The following is a 17,188-nucleotide window of genomic DNA, read 5'->3' as shown; positions in this document are numbered from 1 at the left end:
GCATTGACCTTTAAAGGGCATTTAGCTCTTTTACTGTCCAAACCCTAATCTAAAAATAAAACCCACCCAAAAAAACCTTAAAAAAACCTAACACTAACCCCAAGACGATCCACTTACAGTTTTTGAAGTCCTGCTTGAACGATCTTCATCCCTGTGGCCTCTTCAATCTTCATCCAGGCGGCATCTTCTATCTTGATCCCGGCGGCGCGGAGCGGGTCCATCCTGAAGACATCCGGCACAGAGCATCCTCTTTATATGGTCGCCGCCATACACTGAATCTTCAATGCAAGGTACACAATCCAAAATGGCATCCCTTGCATTTCTATCGGCTGAAAAATTTGAATCAGCCAACAGGAATTAGAGCTGCTAAAATCCTATTTGCTGTTGAAATCACCCAATAGGATTTAAGCACCTCTAATTCTATTGGATGATGAATCCAACTATTAGTTATATTGTAGCTAGCTTAGGTTTTATTTCACAGGTACGTATGTATTTAGTTTTAAATAGGTATTATTTAGTTAATAATTGTAAGTTTAATTTAGCTATATTTTAATTAAGTTAAAGTTAGGGTTCGGGGTTAATAGTTTAATTTAGGTTATTTTGATGTGGGGGCTGGCGGTTTAGGGGTTAATAGGTTTATTTAGTTTATAATTGTAAGTTTAATTTAGCTATCTTTTAATTATGTTAAAGTTAGGGGGTGTTAGGGTTACGTCAGTGTTACATTAGGGTTAGGTTTAGGGGTTACTAGTTCAAATTGGTTTATTGCGATGTGGGGGGACTTTCGGTTTAGGGGTTAATAGGTTTATTTAGTTAATAATTGTAAGTTTAATTTAGCTATATTTTAATTATGATAAAGTTAGGGGGTGTTACTGTTACATTAGGTGTTACTAGTTTAAATTAGTTTATTGCGATGTGAGGGGCTTTCGGTTTAGGGGTTAATAGTTTATTATACTTCGTTGTGCGGGGCTTTTGGTTTAGGGATTAATAGGTTTATTTAGTTAATAATTATAAGTTTAATTTAGCTATATTTTAATTATGTTAAAGTTAGGGGGCGTTAGGGTTAGGTTAGGGTTACGTTAGGGTTAGGGGTTACTAGTTTAAATTAGTTTATTGTGATGTGGGGGGCTTTCGGTTTAGGGGTTAATAGTTTAATTTATTATATTTCGTTGTGGGGGGCTTTCAGTTTAGGGGTTAATAGGTTTATTATAGTGGCAGCGGTGTAGGGCTTTATAACTTTAGTACAGTGGGGGCGATGTGGGAGGACAGCAGATTAGGGGTTTATATTTCAATAGTGTTTGCGATGCTGCAGTTTAGGGGTTAATTACTTTAGTATAGTGGTGACGATGTTGGGGAGCGGCAGAATAGGGGTTAATAAATTCTCTTAGTGGCGGCGATGTCGGGAGCGGCGGAATAGGGGTTAATAAATTTATTATAGTATTTTCAATGCGGGAGGACCTCGGTTTAGGGGTTAATAGGTAGTTTATGGGTGTTTGTGTACTTTGTAACACTTTAGTTATCGTAAAACTGATAACTACTGACTTTAGACGGCGGTACAGATCTTGTCGTTTTAGGCTGTAACGCTCGCTTTTTAGCCTCACCGCAAAACTCGTAATATCGGCGCTATGGGAATCCCATGTAAAAACGCCATTTTTACGAGTGCGGTACTAACGTTGCGTTATAGGCTAAAAGGCTTGTGGTACACCTATACCAACAAGACTTGTAATGGCTGCGAAATGACCATATTTTCAGAGTTAAAAGACGAACGCACAAACTTGTAAACTAGCTGAGTGGGAACTATTCTTACAACAGAAAATGAGAAAAGAGGGCTTAAGAACTAGCACACACTTCTATAGGCACGGTGGAAAGGCGAGTACATTCTTGGCAAATATTGTAAAACTTTAAAAGAAAAAAAAGAAAAGTTATAGAAGCTATTAAAATAGGTAATGAACGACTTACAAATATACAAGATATTAGTAAACACATAAAAGAATATTTTATGAAAGTCTATGCAAACGCCCCAACAAATGGACAAGCTAAAAAATTAATTCTGGAGTAAAATCCAATTGCCTAAAATAACTAATGAAGCATTGTACATAATAAATAGTGTTATTAAGCAAAAGGAAATTTTAATATCAATAGGGCAAGCTGCAATGAATAAAGCACCAGGTCCAGACCAGATCCCAGCAGAATTATACAAAATATTAGGTATATAGTACCAGCTTTAGAAAATCTCTTTAATGAAATATACAGAAATGGAAACTTACAATCGCCATATTTTAAAGCCTCTCATTGTGTTGGTGCCAAAGAAAGATAAAGATCCAGAAAATTTAGATACATATAGACCAATTTCCCTTTTAAATGATTATAAACTATTTACTAACATCATAGCCCAAAGACTTAAAGGGCCACTGAACCCAAAAAAAAATATGTCGTGATTCAGATAGAGCATGTAATTTTAAGCAACTTTCTAATGTACTCCTATTATCAATTTTCCTTCATTATCTTGCTATCTCTATTTGAAAAAGAAGGCATCTAAGCTAAGGAGCCAGACATTTTTGGTTCAGCACCGTGGAACGCACTTGTTTATTGGTGGGTGAATTTATCCACCAATCAGCAAGAACAACCCAGGATGTTCACCAAAAATGATTAAAAATTTTTGGTACAGGGTGAATTTCTGGTTGAATAGAATAACAGCATACAATTACACTACAAGATATTCATATATTTTTTCTGTTTGATGAAGGGACACCCCATAAAAAATAAAAAGTGTATTAATACATTAATCTTGATAGGAAGATCAATTATTTTACAACACTGGAAATCTAAAAGGAGCCCTAGTCTAATGGAAACTATCCAAAAATTGGGGAAACAGGTTATAATCGAAAAATTTGATACAGCACTAGACTCTGAAAATAAAATTAAGGGATTGTTCAATAAATGGACAATATTTATACAAACTCTTCCAAAAAAGGCACAGCTGCAAATAATTTATCAATTTAAGGGGTCTGCATCTCTCTATGCAGCAATAGAGAGAAATGAATTCCCCAATTTAGAAAACAGTTCTTTATAAGAGTGAATGAATGATGTTTGTGGGACTCGCACTATGGCCTCTATTTATCAAAGTCTGGAGGTCCTGATCCAACAGTGCAGATCAGGTCCGCCAGACCTCGCTGAATACGGAGAGCAATACGCTCTCCGTATTCAGCATTGCACCAGCAGCTCACAAGAGCTGCTGGTGCAACGCCGCCCCCTGCAGAATCGCGGCCGCCAGCAGGGGGGTGTCAATCAACCCGATCGTACTCGGCGATGTCTGTCCGCCTGCTCAGAGTAGGCGGACAGGTTATGGAGCAGCGGTCTTTAGACCGCTGCTTCATAACTGGTGTTTCTGGCGAGTCTGTAGGCTCGCCAGAAACACGGGGCCTCAAGCTCTATCCGGAGCTTGATAGATATGCCCCTATGTGTTTAAGTTTTTTTTTTTTTTTTCTTCCCCTCTTTTCCACCCATTGGATAATACCAGTTACCCTGCATGTCAAGGGTACTAATGTTAATATAACTACAGAAAATAATAGAGAAAATATTGAGGTATGAGTATTGCCGGACTGTTAGTTAATTTGCTAAGATTACTACGTACAAAGGAAATTATGTTATCAAGTGATAGAATGTTTATTTAGCACAACAACTATGTACATGCACATTTGTAATTACTCAACTATAATAAGTTTGTAATTTTTTTTCTCTTTTTTTTGTTTTGCATACCTCAATAAAAATATATATGTAAAAAAAAAATATTTATGCTCTTTTAGGTGCCACATAGAAAAAAATTATAATTTCCCTTAAGTGAATACTGTTGCGGTCTTGAGATTCAATATTTCCTGTATAAACAGATACACAAATTATTTGCTTTGTATCTGGCAACTAACTTGACTACTCCAAGACTATCTCTTTCAGTCCATCCATCTACCTATCTGCAGTACAGCTACAAAATAAATATTTAGCTTGCAACTTATTGTACCCAGTTTTTCACCTTTAAAGAAGTAGAATTTTCCATCAGAACCTGGCACTACTGCAGCTTCAATAAAGTTTGGCAGCTTCTTCCATCTTTGCTTTAGAAGTAGAGGCCCAGTGACAATACCATCCTGAGAGACCATCCAGAAGTAGCAACCTTTGAAGATGTGCAGTATGTTGTTTGTGTCTGCGTAACAATAATTGAGAATAATCAATTACTCAGAAGTCATACAATATCAACAGTTTAACTTACAGATCAAAATGCTGCTTATACATTGATTTTTTAAAGACAAATATGCTAATACAACAGTTCCCCTTCTGCAGCTGCACACTGAGGCTAAGTGTAAATGTTTAAAAAGATTTCAGAGTTAAACTTACACTAAAATGCCAATTCAGAAAATAATCCGGAGTCCTCACCTGTCCAGTAATCTTTTTAATCATCCTGAATTAAGAGTTTTCTCTGATTTGTGTGATATTTAGGTCCTGCTTTCTCTTAATCAATATGTAGAACCGATGCTGAGAAATGACAAAATCCCATGCCAGCTATACAAATACTCTTTCACTGAATCACTTGAACATAACACCCGATCCCACAGACGTTACTAAATATATAGGTATGCAGTAAAACTGCAGTCTAGTAATGCATAATTATGGAGATTAGTCTATTGCTAAGAAAAACACCTGATATGTTAATTCATTTCATGGTGGTGAGAGTGCACAATCCATTACTCCTGGGGAAATTCCCTTCCCTACCACTAGGAGGAGGCAAATATTTCCAAACCTCAAGAGCTCTATAAAACCCCTCCCACCTCACAGGTACCTCAGAGTAATGTATATCCAAGCAAAATGAGGTAGGAAAAAGCAATAAGAGCAATAAAAGAAGCAGGGGGGAAATATGTGCTTAAGCAAAAAAAAAAAAAACACCACCAAAAACATAGGGTGGGTTCTCATGGACTCTCACAACCATGAAAGAAATTAATTTATCAGGTAAGCATAAATTATGTTTTCTTTCATACAGGTGGTAAGAGTCCACAATCCATTACTCATAGGAACTAATACACAAGCTGTGGAATCCATGAGTAATGAGACATAAAGGATTGGATTTAGAAACATCTTTTTCCACTGAAAAACTAAATCCAATCTAGGCTTTATGATAAATCCTTCTAGTCACAGGCTTACAAGCCTGGATTCAAGTTTCAATCACAGAATCTGAGAAACCCTGATACCTAAGAACTAACTGTTCAATCTCCATGCCATCATGTTTAGAGATTTGAGATCCAGATAAAAAAATGGACCTTGAGACAGAAGGTCTGGACACAGAGGAAGTGACCAAGGAGAGCAACTAGACATCTGAACCAGTTCTGCATACCAGATCCTGTGAGGCCAAGCTGGAGCAATCACTAAGCCTTGCAAAGTACCTGGGTAGTTTGTTGTTTAAACAAGAAGCTATTTCTATTTCTGGGAGACCCAAAAGATCCACAAACTGATTAAACACATACTGATGAAGAGACCATTTCTCTGGATGCAGAGACTGACGACTGAGAAAATCTGCTTCCCAGTTGTTCACCCTTGGAATATGAACTGCAGAGACTAGACTGGAATTGACTTCTGCCCATGAGAGTATCCAAGACACTTGCTTCATGGCTAGGGAACTGTGAGTTACCCCATAATGATTCACATAAGCTACTGCTGTGACATTGTCTGATTGAAAGCGGAGATGAGACTCTCTATTCAACAGAGGCCAAGTCTGAAGAGCCCTGAAAATAGTACAGAGTTCTAAAACATTTATTGGCAACCTCGCTTCCCGAGGCGCCCAAAACCCTTGTGCACTCAGAGACTCCGACACAGCTGCCCAACCGAAAAGACTTGCATCTGTAATGATAACAGTCCAGGTAGGACAAGCAAAAGAAGCACCCTGAATAATGAACTGATGATCCAGCTACCAAGTCAGAGACTGACTCGTATCGTGATCCAAAAGAATCTTTTATGATAGCCGAGTATGATCCATGCACCACTGATGAAGCATACAAAGCTGAAGAGGTCTTGTGATATTGTGCAAATGGAATGGCATCTGAAGCTACAACCATAAGACCCAGTACTTCCATACAAAGAGCAACAAATGGAAGAGAGAGGGACTGAGGGTACAGACATGCTGACACCAGTTTTTGCCTTCTCTGATCTGTTAGAGAAAGATTCATGGAGACTGAATCTATTTGAAACCCCAGATAAGTAACCCTTCTCTTTTTGGCTTGTTTGGGCCTGTTCCAATTAGCAATAGGCCTCCAGACTGGGCTAGAGGTGCTTTGTTTCTGAGAGGAATCAACTTTTTATTCCTTTCATCAGAACAAGGAACATAAATGATTGGACACTTTAAACTTCCCCTTTACCTTCAGTAACAGTAGAAATGATAGAATATAATCAGAACCAAATTCTCTGAAAAGAAAGAGATAAACGTCTGGATTTATACACCATATCAGCAGACCAAGACTTAAGCCATAAAGCTCTTCTAATACTTTTGACATTCATTTTAATAATATCAAATACAGCATCAAAATAAAAGGAATTAGCACTCTTGAGTAAACCCAAAAGATCTTCACTAGCATTATTATTAGAACACTGCTCTGAAAGACTAGAAAGCCACTAAGAAGAAGCAGCAGCTACATCAGCAATAGAGATATCAGGCCTAAACAAATACCCTGCTTGTCAAAAGGCCCCTTTAAAGAAGTGCTGTTTTCCAAAGGGATGGTAGTACACATAGCCAGATTGGAAATGGCATTATCTACCTTTGGGACAATTTCACATAGTTCAATATTAGAGGCAGGTAAAGGATATAAAGTAGTAAACCTAGCATAAGGATTAAAAGGATTACCTGGTTTACACCATTCCCTGGAAACTATCTCAGAGATAGCCTCTGCAATAGGAACAATTTCAGGGGTTTTAGCAACAGTTTTAAATTTTGATCAGATTTTTCACACCCGGAGTAAAATCTGTAGAGCTGCCCTGTAAAAAACAAAAAGAAGGAACAGTAATACCCATAGAAGCAGCATTAGGAATGATCTAATGCAATAGCATAATTAAACAAGAGCAACATAAATAAGCTGGAGGAGATACATCAGCTTTTTTTTTTACAATAAACACACTTAATGTAGGTATGAAGGTGTTCAGGCGACTCGGCAACTAAAGTAAATTTAAGGACAGAATCAGAACGTTACATTACAGCATTGAACTACAAAAGCATAAAATATAATCCCTTAAAAAAGCTTGAGGAATGTAAAAACCTACCCCCTCTAAAAGAAGCTATATAAAACACTCTCAAATTCGAAGCACGTTATGCTGAACTGAAAAACTAAGCCGAAGCCTGGATAATGCTCAGCTGAAAAAGTTCACGAAAACTCAACTGTTATAAGACAGATTAGAGCAGCAAACTCAGACGTGCGCGTACCAGTAGGCAAACGTGCACTTACCCAATGAGGGTTTACCCGAAAGTCAAATTGGGGGAATAACTAATGCTCCAGCATTAAAAAGAAAGCCCCGATGTGTACAATCACGAATAATCATGAGGGCTAACACAACGTGCGGTAAAAAATTTAAACTAAGTGCACCCAAAACATCCGGGAAAATTATATATATATAATCAATATATAGCTATCCACATAAGGCTATAGAGTGTAATATAGATAAAAATATGACACTTACCAACAGACACTCCTCTACAAGTAGAACACCAAACCAGTACTAAAACATATCAGCAGAGGTTATGGAATAGGAATATATTGTAGATCCATAGAAGGAGGCAAAAGACAAGTCCTTGTGACCAATTATGGAAGATCTGTGACCAATTTTCTCATGAGGTAAAAAAAGAGCCACCAACCATACCCCATATGCATCCCTCTAACAAACACTGTACTATAAGGGCAAAACGGGCATCAACATAGACTGAAAACCCCTCTCTCTGTAGAATCAAATGCACATCTTCATTCTTTAACCACCTCCAGCGGAGGCAAAGACAAGATTGAGGTGCCTGTGAGGTGGGAGGGGTTTATAGAGCTCTTGGGGTTTGGAAATATATGCCTCCTCCTAGTGATAGGAAAGGGTTATTGACCATGGAGTAATGGATTGTGAATTCTCACCACCTGTGTGAATGAAAACATGTATGTTTTGGCACCTATATAATAATTTCACTAATTTGTAGAGAGAACGCATAAATACATATTCTTTATGCACAAAAAAGGGTAAGAAAGCAATTGGGTTCCCTCTTAGTTAATAAATATAACATGTGAACATTACTTATTTATTATATTTGTTCACAAAAAATGTATACTTTTTTCTAATCCACTAAAAAATACAGTACAATTTTTCCTTTTATAATGACACACAGTGTTTTATTTATATGTATCCCCTCCGTCAAAACAAATCTTACAACAAACTTGTGACTTAAAGAGTATTTTACAATTACTAGTAACTACACTTTGTTCTCTCTGATAAATCTACTGAGCTAAGGTGGAACACACTAATACTAATGATAGCACCACAGTGAATGTGTGTTATATTCCTCTCTTCTGTACGTATCACTACTAATGATGAGACCTCAGTACATGTGTATTATATTCCTCTCTTCTGTACGTATCACTACTAATGATGGCACCTCAGTGCATGTGTGTTATATTCCTCTCTTCTGTACGTATCACTACTAATGATGGCACCTCAGTACGTGTGTTATATTCCTCTCTTCTGTACGTATCACTACTAATGATGGCACCTCAGTACATGTGTGTTATATTCCTCTCTTCTGTATCTATCACTACTAATGATGGCACCTCAGTGCATGTGTGTTATATTCCTCTCTTCTGTACGTATCACTACTAGTGATGGCACCTCAGTGCATGTGTGTTATATTCCTCTCTTCTGTACGTATAACTACTAATGATGGCACCTCAGTGCATGTGTGTTATATTCCTCTCTTCTGTATGTATCACTACTAATGATGGCACCTCAGTACATGTGTGTTCTATTCCTCTCTACTACTAATGATGGCACCTCAGTACATGTGTGTTATATTCCTCTCTTCTGTACGTATCACTACTAATGATGGCACCTCAGTACATGTGTGTTATATTCCTCTCTTCTGTACGTATCACTACTAATGATGGCACCTCAGTGCATGTGTGTTATATTCCTCTCTTCTGTATGTATCACTACTAATGATGGCACCTCAGTACATGTGTGTAATATTCCTCTCTTCTGTATCTATCACTACTAATAATGGCACCTCAGTACGTGTGTTACATTCCTCTCTTCTGTATGTATCACTACTAGTGATGGCACCTCAGTACATGTGTGTTATATTCCTCTCTTCTGTATGTATCACTACTAGTGATGGCACCTCAGTACATGTGTGTTCTATTCCTCTCTACTACTAATGATGGCACCTCAGTACATGTGTGTTATATTCCTCTCTTCTGTACGTGTCACTACTAATGATGGCACCTCAGTACATGTGTGTTATATTCCTCTCTTCTGTACATATCACTACTAGTGATGGCACCTCAGTACATGTGTGTTATATTCCTCTCTTCTGTATGTATCACTACTAATGAAGGCACCTCAGTACATGTGTGTAATATTCGCCTCTTCTGTATCTATCACTACTAATGATGGCACCTCAGTACATGTGTGTTATATTCCTCTCTTCTGTATCTATCACTACTAATGATGGCACCTCAGTGCATGTGTGTTATATTCCTCTCTTCTGTACGTATCACTACTAATGATGGCACCTGAGTGTGTGTGTGTTATATTCCTCTCTTCTGTATCTATCACTACTAATGATGGCACCTCAGTGCATGTGTGTTATATTCCTCTCTTCTGTACGTATAACTACTAATGATGGCACCTCAGTACATGTGTGTTATATTCCTCTCTTCTGTACGTATCACTACTAATGATGGCACCTCAGTACATGTGTGTTATATTCCTCTCTTCTGTATGTATCACTACTAATGATGGCACCTCAGTACATGTGTGTTCTATTCCTCTCTTCTGTACGTATCACTACTAATGATGGAACCTCAGTACATGTGTGTTCTATTCCTCTCTTCTGTACGTATCACTACTAATGATGGCACCTCAGTGCATGTGTGTTATATTCCTCTCTTCTGTATGTATCACTACTAATGATGGCACCTCAGTACATGTGTGTAATATTCCTCTCTTCTGTATCTATCACTACTAATAATGGCACCTCAGTACGTGTGTTACATTCCTCTCTTCTGTATGTATCACTACTAGTGATGGCACCTCAGTACATGTGTGTTCTATTCCTCTCTACTACTAATGATGGCACCTCAGTACATGTGTGTTATATTCCTCTCTTCTGTACGTATCACTACTAATGATGGCACCTCAGTACATGTGTGTTATATTCCTCTCTTCTGTACGTATCACTACTAGTGATGGCACCTCAGTACATGTGTGTTATATTCCTCTCTTCTGTATGTATCACTACTAATGATGGCACCTCAGTACATGTGTGTAATATTCCTCTCTTCTGTATCTATCACTACTAATGATGGCACCTCAGTACATGTGTGTTATATTCCTCTCTTCTGTATCTATCACTACTAATGATGGCACCTCAGTGCATGTGTGTTATATTCCTCTCTTCTGTACGTATCACTACAAATGATGGCACCTGAGTGTGTGTGTGTTATATTCCTCTCTTATGTATCTATCACTACTAATGATGGCACCTCAGTACATGTGTGTTCTATTCCTCTCTTCTGTATGTATCACTACTAATTATGGCACCTGAGTGCATGTGTATTATATTCCTCTCTTCTGTATCTATCACTACTAATGATGGCACCTCAGTACATGTGTGTTCTATTCCTCTCTTCTGTATCTATCACTACTAATGATGGCACCTCAGTGCATGTGTGTTATATTCCTCTCTTCTGTACGTATCACTACTAATGATGGCACCTCAGTACATGTGTGTTATATTCCTCTCTTCTGTACGTATAACTAATAATGATGGCACCTCAGTACATGTGTGTTATATTCCTCTCTTCTGTACGTATCACTAGTAATGATGGCACCTCAGTACATGTGTGTTATATTCCTCTCTTCTGTACGTATAACTAATAATGATGGCACCTCAGTACGTGTGTTATATTCCTGTCTTCTGTACGTATCACTAGTAATGATGGCACCTCAGTACATGTGTGTTATATTCCTCTCTTCTGTACGTATCACTAGTAATGATGGCACCTTAGTACATGTGTGTTATATTCCTCTCTTCTGTACGTATCACTACTAATGATGGCACCTGAGTGCATGTGTGTTATATTCCTATGTTCTGTACGTATCACTACTAATGATGGCACCTCAGTACATGTGTGTTATATTCCTATGTTCTGTACGTATCACTACTAATGATGGCACCTGAGTGCATGTGTGTTATATTCCTATGTTATGTACGTATCACTACTAATGATGGCACCTGAGTGCATGTGTGTCATATTCCTATGTTCTGTACGTATCACTAATGATGGACACGTCTGTATTTGACATTCAGACACTCTACCACTTAAATAGTTCTATAGAATTATGATAACATTTTAATATTGAATGCAACATTTGAAGACTATGGATTATTCCAGAAGAAATATATTTTCTACATTCATTGTATTAAGTCAGTTTGTAGCCTGTTGCAAAATACCTTACCCCATGTGACAGCATCAAAGATAGACTGGCAATAGTAAGGCTTTTTGTTCCTGGTGTCTGCACTTCCCATACTTTCTGGACTCCAGTCCTGGAAAACAGCAAATTCTGTTCCTGGAAGCTGCACTAGATTTCCACTAGGAGGAGCCCCTGTTATAAAAAGAGCATAACTTTTTATAGGTTTCTATCTCTGTTGTTTTAATCTGCAAAGTAAAGGACAAGCTGTTTTCTGGCGATATAATGGTTACACTTTTGATAGACTAACTTTTTAATGTATTCAAACACTAGTGTGTAAACCAACGGACCAGGCACAGTGCATGGTTTAAAAATATATAATAAATATGTGTGTGTGCATATGTGAATGTGCGTATGTATGTGTGTGTGTGTATGTGTGTGTGTGTGTATGTATATATATATGTGTGTGTGTGTGTATATATATATGTGTGTGTGTGTGTGTATGTGTGTGTATGTGTGTATATATATATATATATATATATGTGTGTATGTGTGTATATATGTGTGTGTGTGTGTATATGTGTGTATATATATATATGTGTGTGTGTGTGTGTGTGTGTGTGTGTGTGTGTGTGTGTGTGTGTGTATGTATGTATGTATGTATGTATGTATGTATGTGTGTATATATACAGTGGGGAAAAAAAGTATTTAGTCAGCCACCAATTGTGCAAGTTATCCCACTTAAAAAGATGAGAGAGGCCTGTAATTTTCATCATAGGTATACCTCAACTATGAGAGACAAAATGTGGAAACAAATCCAGACAATCACATTGTCTGATTTGGAAAGAATTTATTTGCAAATTATGGTGGAAAATAAGTATTTGGTCAATATCAAAAGTTCATCTCAATACTTTGTTATATATCCTTTGTTGGCAATGACAGAGGTCAAACGTTTTCTGTAAGTCTTCACAAGGTTGTCACACACTGTTGCTGGTATGTTGGCCCATTCCTGCATGCAGATCTCCTCTAGAGCAGTGATGTTTTGGGGCTATCGCTGGGCAACACGGACTTTCAACTCCCTCCAAAGGTTTTCTATGGGGTTGAGATCTGGAGACTGGCTAGGTCACTCTAGGACCTTGAAATGCTTCTTACATAGCCACTCCTTCGTTGCCCGGGCGGTGTGTTTGGGATCATTGTCATGCTGAAAGACCCAGCCACATTTCATCTTCAATGCCCTTGGCTGATGGAAGGAGGTCTGCACTCAAAATCTCACGATACATGGCCCCATTCATTCTTTCATGTACACGGATCAGTCGTCCTGTTCCCTTTGCAGAGAAACAGCCCCAAAGCATGAGGTTGCCACCCCCATGCTTCACAGTAGGTATGGTGTTCTCTCTCCTCCAAACACGACAAGTTATTTTTCTACCAAACAGTTCTACTTTGGTTTCATCTGACCATATGACATTCTCCAAATCCGCTTCTGGATCATCCAAATGCTCTCTAGCATACTTCAGACGGGCCCGGACATGTACTGGCTTAAGCAGGGGGACACGTCTGGCACTGCAGGATCTGAGTCCCTGGCAGTGTAGTGTGTTACTGATGGTAGCCTTTGTTACATTTGTCCAGCTCTCTGCAGGTCATTCACTAGGTCCCCCCATGTGGTTCTGGGATGTTTGCTCACCGTTCTTGTGATCATTTTGACCCCACGGGTGAGATCTTGCGTGGAGCCCCAGATCGAGGGAGATTATCAGTGGTCTTGTATGTCTTCCATTTTCTAATTATTGCTCCCACAGTTGGTTTCTTCACACCAAGCTGCTTGCCTATTGCAGATTCAGTCTTCCCAGCCTGGTGCAGGTCTACAATTTTGTTTCTGGTGTCCTTCGACAGCTCTTTGGTCTTCACCATAGTGGAGTTTGGAGTGTGACTGTTTGAGGTTGTGGACAGGTGTCTTTTATACTGATAACAAGTTCAAACAGGTGCCATTAATACAGGTAATGAGTGGAGGAGAGAGGAGCCTTTTAAAGAAGAAGATACAGGTCTGTGAGAGACAGAAATCTTGCTTGTTTGTAGGTGACCAATTACTTATTTTCCACCATAATTTGCAAATAAATTCTTTCCAAATCAGACAATGTGATTGTCTGGATTTGTTTCCACATTTTGTCTCTCATAGTTGAGGTATACCTATGATGAAAATTACAGGCCTCTCTCATCTTCTTAAGTGGGAGAACTTGTACAATTGGTGGCTGACTAAATACTTTTTTCCCCCACTGTATGTATATATATATATATATATATATATATATATATATATATATATATATATATATATATATATATATATATAAAATACATACAGTATCCCACAAAAGTGAGTACGCCCCTCCCATTTTTGTAAATATTTTATTATATCTTTTTATGTGACAACACTGAAGAAATTACACTTTGCTACAATGTAAAGTAGTGAGTGTACAGCCTGTATAACAGTGTAAATTTGCTGTCCCTTCAAAATAATTCAACACACAGCCATTAATGTCTAAACTGTTGGCAACAAAAGTGAGTGCACCCCTAAGTGGAAATGTTCAAATTGGGCCCAAAGTGTCAATATTTTGTGTGGCCACCATTATTTTCCAGCACTGACTTAACCTTCTTGGGCATGGAATTCACCAGAGCTTCACAGGTTGCCACTGGAGTCCTCTTCCACTCCTCCATGACGACATCATGGAGCTGGTGGATGTTAGAGACCTTGCGCTCCCTCACCTTCCGTTTGAGTATACCCCACAGATGCTCAATAGGGTTTAGGACTGGAGACATGCTTGGCCAGTCCATTCACCTTTACCCTCAGCTTCTTTAGCAAGGCAGTGGTCGTCTTGGAGGTGTGTTTGGAGTTTTATTACAATTTACAAACTAATGTAGAAAGAAATGCTTGAAGAATTTTTTTGACTATCCTCAGTATGTATATATACATATCTACACATACATACACACACTCACATAATTATATAAATAAAACACAAGCATTATAAAAAAATAATCTTACCATACAAATTTTGGATTTCCAAGATGTCATCAAAGTTCAGTACATAAGCTTTGCCCAGTTTTTTGTAATAGGGAGACATGAGGGCATTCTTGGAGGGTGAGTGCTGGAGCCCAAGAGTATGTCCAATTTCATGAGCCAGGACTATAAAAAGGTTTCTACCTCTTCCATTCAAGGACCAATGTTCAGCGTTGTCAAAATGAGCTTCTCCTCGTCTTGGGAAAAAGGCATGAGCCAAAGCTCCCCCTTAGAATAGAAGATGTTATCATTTAATAATAAGACATTCCTATAATTCCACACAAGGTTACAAGGTATGTTATTGGTTGCATCGCTATAGAAGTCCAGTCTAACCGTTCCAAAGGTATATATATATATATATATATATATATATATATATATATATAAAATGTATACGGTTACATTTACTACAAGCGCACACATGCATGGCCGGCCACGACCTGGGTTGCACAGACTCCAGTACATCATTTGCTAAAGTTCTTGATAAAGAGGCATTAGCCTTTTCTGTGAGTCAGCAGCTGCCTTAGCACGCTAGGTAGCGTTTCGAGAAAGCAGGTTGCAAAGAAGCTGGAATATAAGCAAGTTAACCACTGAGTTATTAGCCTGGAGCCTGTAAGCTGCTCACTACCGGGAAACCATGAGAGTGATTATTCAAAGGGTCACTCAGGCCAGTGTCACTGGTAAGTGTGGAATAGTATGTGTATACTGACTGGCTCTAGCTACAACTAGTAGCACAGTTTGATTTTTACTGTGCACAGCTGGGTGCCAGTAAAAATCAAACTGTTTGCTGAAGGCAGTAAAACAGGCGTCCAGGCTATTCCCAATGTGCGTGCATTTCATGGGTGGCGAGGCGAGTTAAGGACAAAGACTGGTGTAGCACACTGACGGCAATCCTGACCCCGCAGGTAAAAGGGGCCGGCTGCCTAACTACAGATCCACTGTGTAAGATGTGCACAGTGCAAGGGGTCATTAGGGGGTGGCTGACAGTCTGTTGAACCCTGAATGTACCACTTTTGGCATCTTATATAAACAAAACATATTAATTTAGCATGCAGTGTTAATCATGCAAATTACATGATTGCTGCATGCTAAAATAAAATGATTTATATAAGATGTAATGCATGTTTTCCCTAGTAAAATGCTTACTGTGTGCATAACCCAATGACGTATCTCCTGCAAGAGCGGGAACGCCATGGAATCTCTCTCTCAGCAGAACTAGTAGGAGTAGAGCCGGTAGCACAGGGCTCAGTCGGAGTGCAAAGGGCCCCAATGTGGAAGTATAGATCTCTACGGATCTGCTGCTTCCTGTCTGATCATGTATCCTGGAGGCAGAAAAACAATTGCAATTGTATTGGCTCCCACACACTCCCCATGACAGTATTCTTCTCCATTGCACATGATTCCTCTGTTATAGGACTGAATCCTCCTCCCTAGGACCAGATCCTCCAGAGGGTAAGAAGCTCACTCAGTGAATTATCAGGTTAATTATTTTGTTGCATTGCCAGCTTTATGGATCTAACAATTTTCCCTTCTGATGTGTTCAGTTCTCTCTTCTGTAAAATCCTTGTCTTATTTTGCTGTTAACCATTTGGGCCCCTCCTGTATGTGATTGTTGTTGTTAACTCTTTGGGCTCCTTATTTATATGACTGCTACAGATACCTGAACTCTCAGCCCCTAGATATACACAGAGTGTGATAATCCCCTGGACTCCCAAAATTCTACTTATTCACTTCTGGCTAATTTTATATATGTATTTATCTGTGAGAGATCTATGATCATGCTTATTGACTAAGCTACTGAAAAACCTAGAGGAATGGCAAGTTTGATATATTTTGTGATCTCTGTATTTTTGGAAGTCATTACATTACATGTTTTTTGCCTATTGGTAACCTGCTATAATCCCGTATTGTCTGTATACATGAGTGCCTGCTGTGTACTGTGTTTACAGATGCACACGGACCATAGGATGTGTGCCACACAGCGTATGTGGCCTATAGGGAGGATCCACTTGTAGATTAAATTTGGACCAATTTTTTCCAGGCAATGTATAAGCGTGGGGAATGCTTCATATTCAAACTCTTTGCTTATTGTTAGAGCTAGTAAAACCCTTCTGCCAAAGAGTTTAGCTTTGTACATCTATAAATGCAGTTATGTGCATCGACACTATATCAAGTTGACTTTCACTTTTGTGTGTGTTTGAGTGAATCTGTCTTTATGTGAGTGTGTGTTTGAGGTGGTCTGTCTGTATCTGTGTGTGAGAGAGTCTATGTGTATCTATAAATCTGTGTGTGTATTTGAGTGTATTTGAGTGAATCTGTCTGTGTGTGTTTGAGTGAATCTGTCTGTATGTGAGTGTGTGTTTGAGGGGGTCTGTCTGTATCTGTGTGTGTGAGAGTCTATGTGTATCTATAAATCTGTGTGTGTATATGAGTGTATTTGAGTAAATCTGTCTG

General features: G+C 38.6%; 1 protein-coding gene across 1 annotated transcript in view; it reads right to left on the bottom strand.

The window, feature by feature from the left end:
* The window catches only part of MMP28 (matrix metallopeptidase 28), a 248,459-nt gene that overhangs the window by 36,283 nt on the left and 194,988 nt on the right, over positions 1-17,188 (bottom strand). Inside the window, exons 5-7 of the mRNA XM_053707424.1 lie at positions 14,720-14,962; positions 11,731-11,877; positions 4,025-4,192 (exon numbers count right to left, since the gene is read on the bottom strand). Of these exons, the coding sequence (XP_053563399.1) occupies positions 4,025-4,192; positions 11,731-11,877; positions 14,720-14,962 (558 nt within the window). The remainder of the gene's footprint in view (positions 1-4,024; positions 4,193-11,730; positions 11,878-14,719; positions 14,963-17,188) is intronic.

This window comes from Bombina bombina, chromosome 3, assembly GCF_027579735.1.
Source record: "Bombina bombina isolate aBomBom1 chromosome 3, aBomBom1.pri, whole genome shotgun sequence".
In the NCBI taxonomy this organism is placed as follows: Eukaryota; Metazoa; Chordata; class Amphibia; order Anura; family Bombinatoridae; genus Bombina; species Bombina bombina.
Note: the sequence above shows the minus strand (reverse complement) of the source record. Positions and strands in the feature narration are given on the sequence as shown.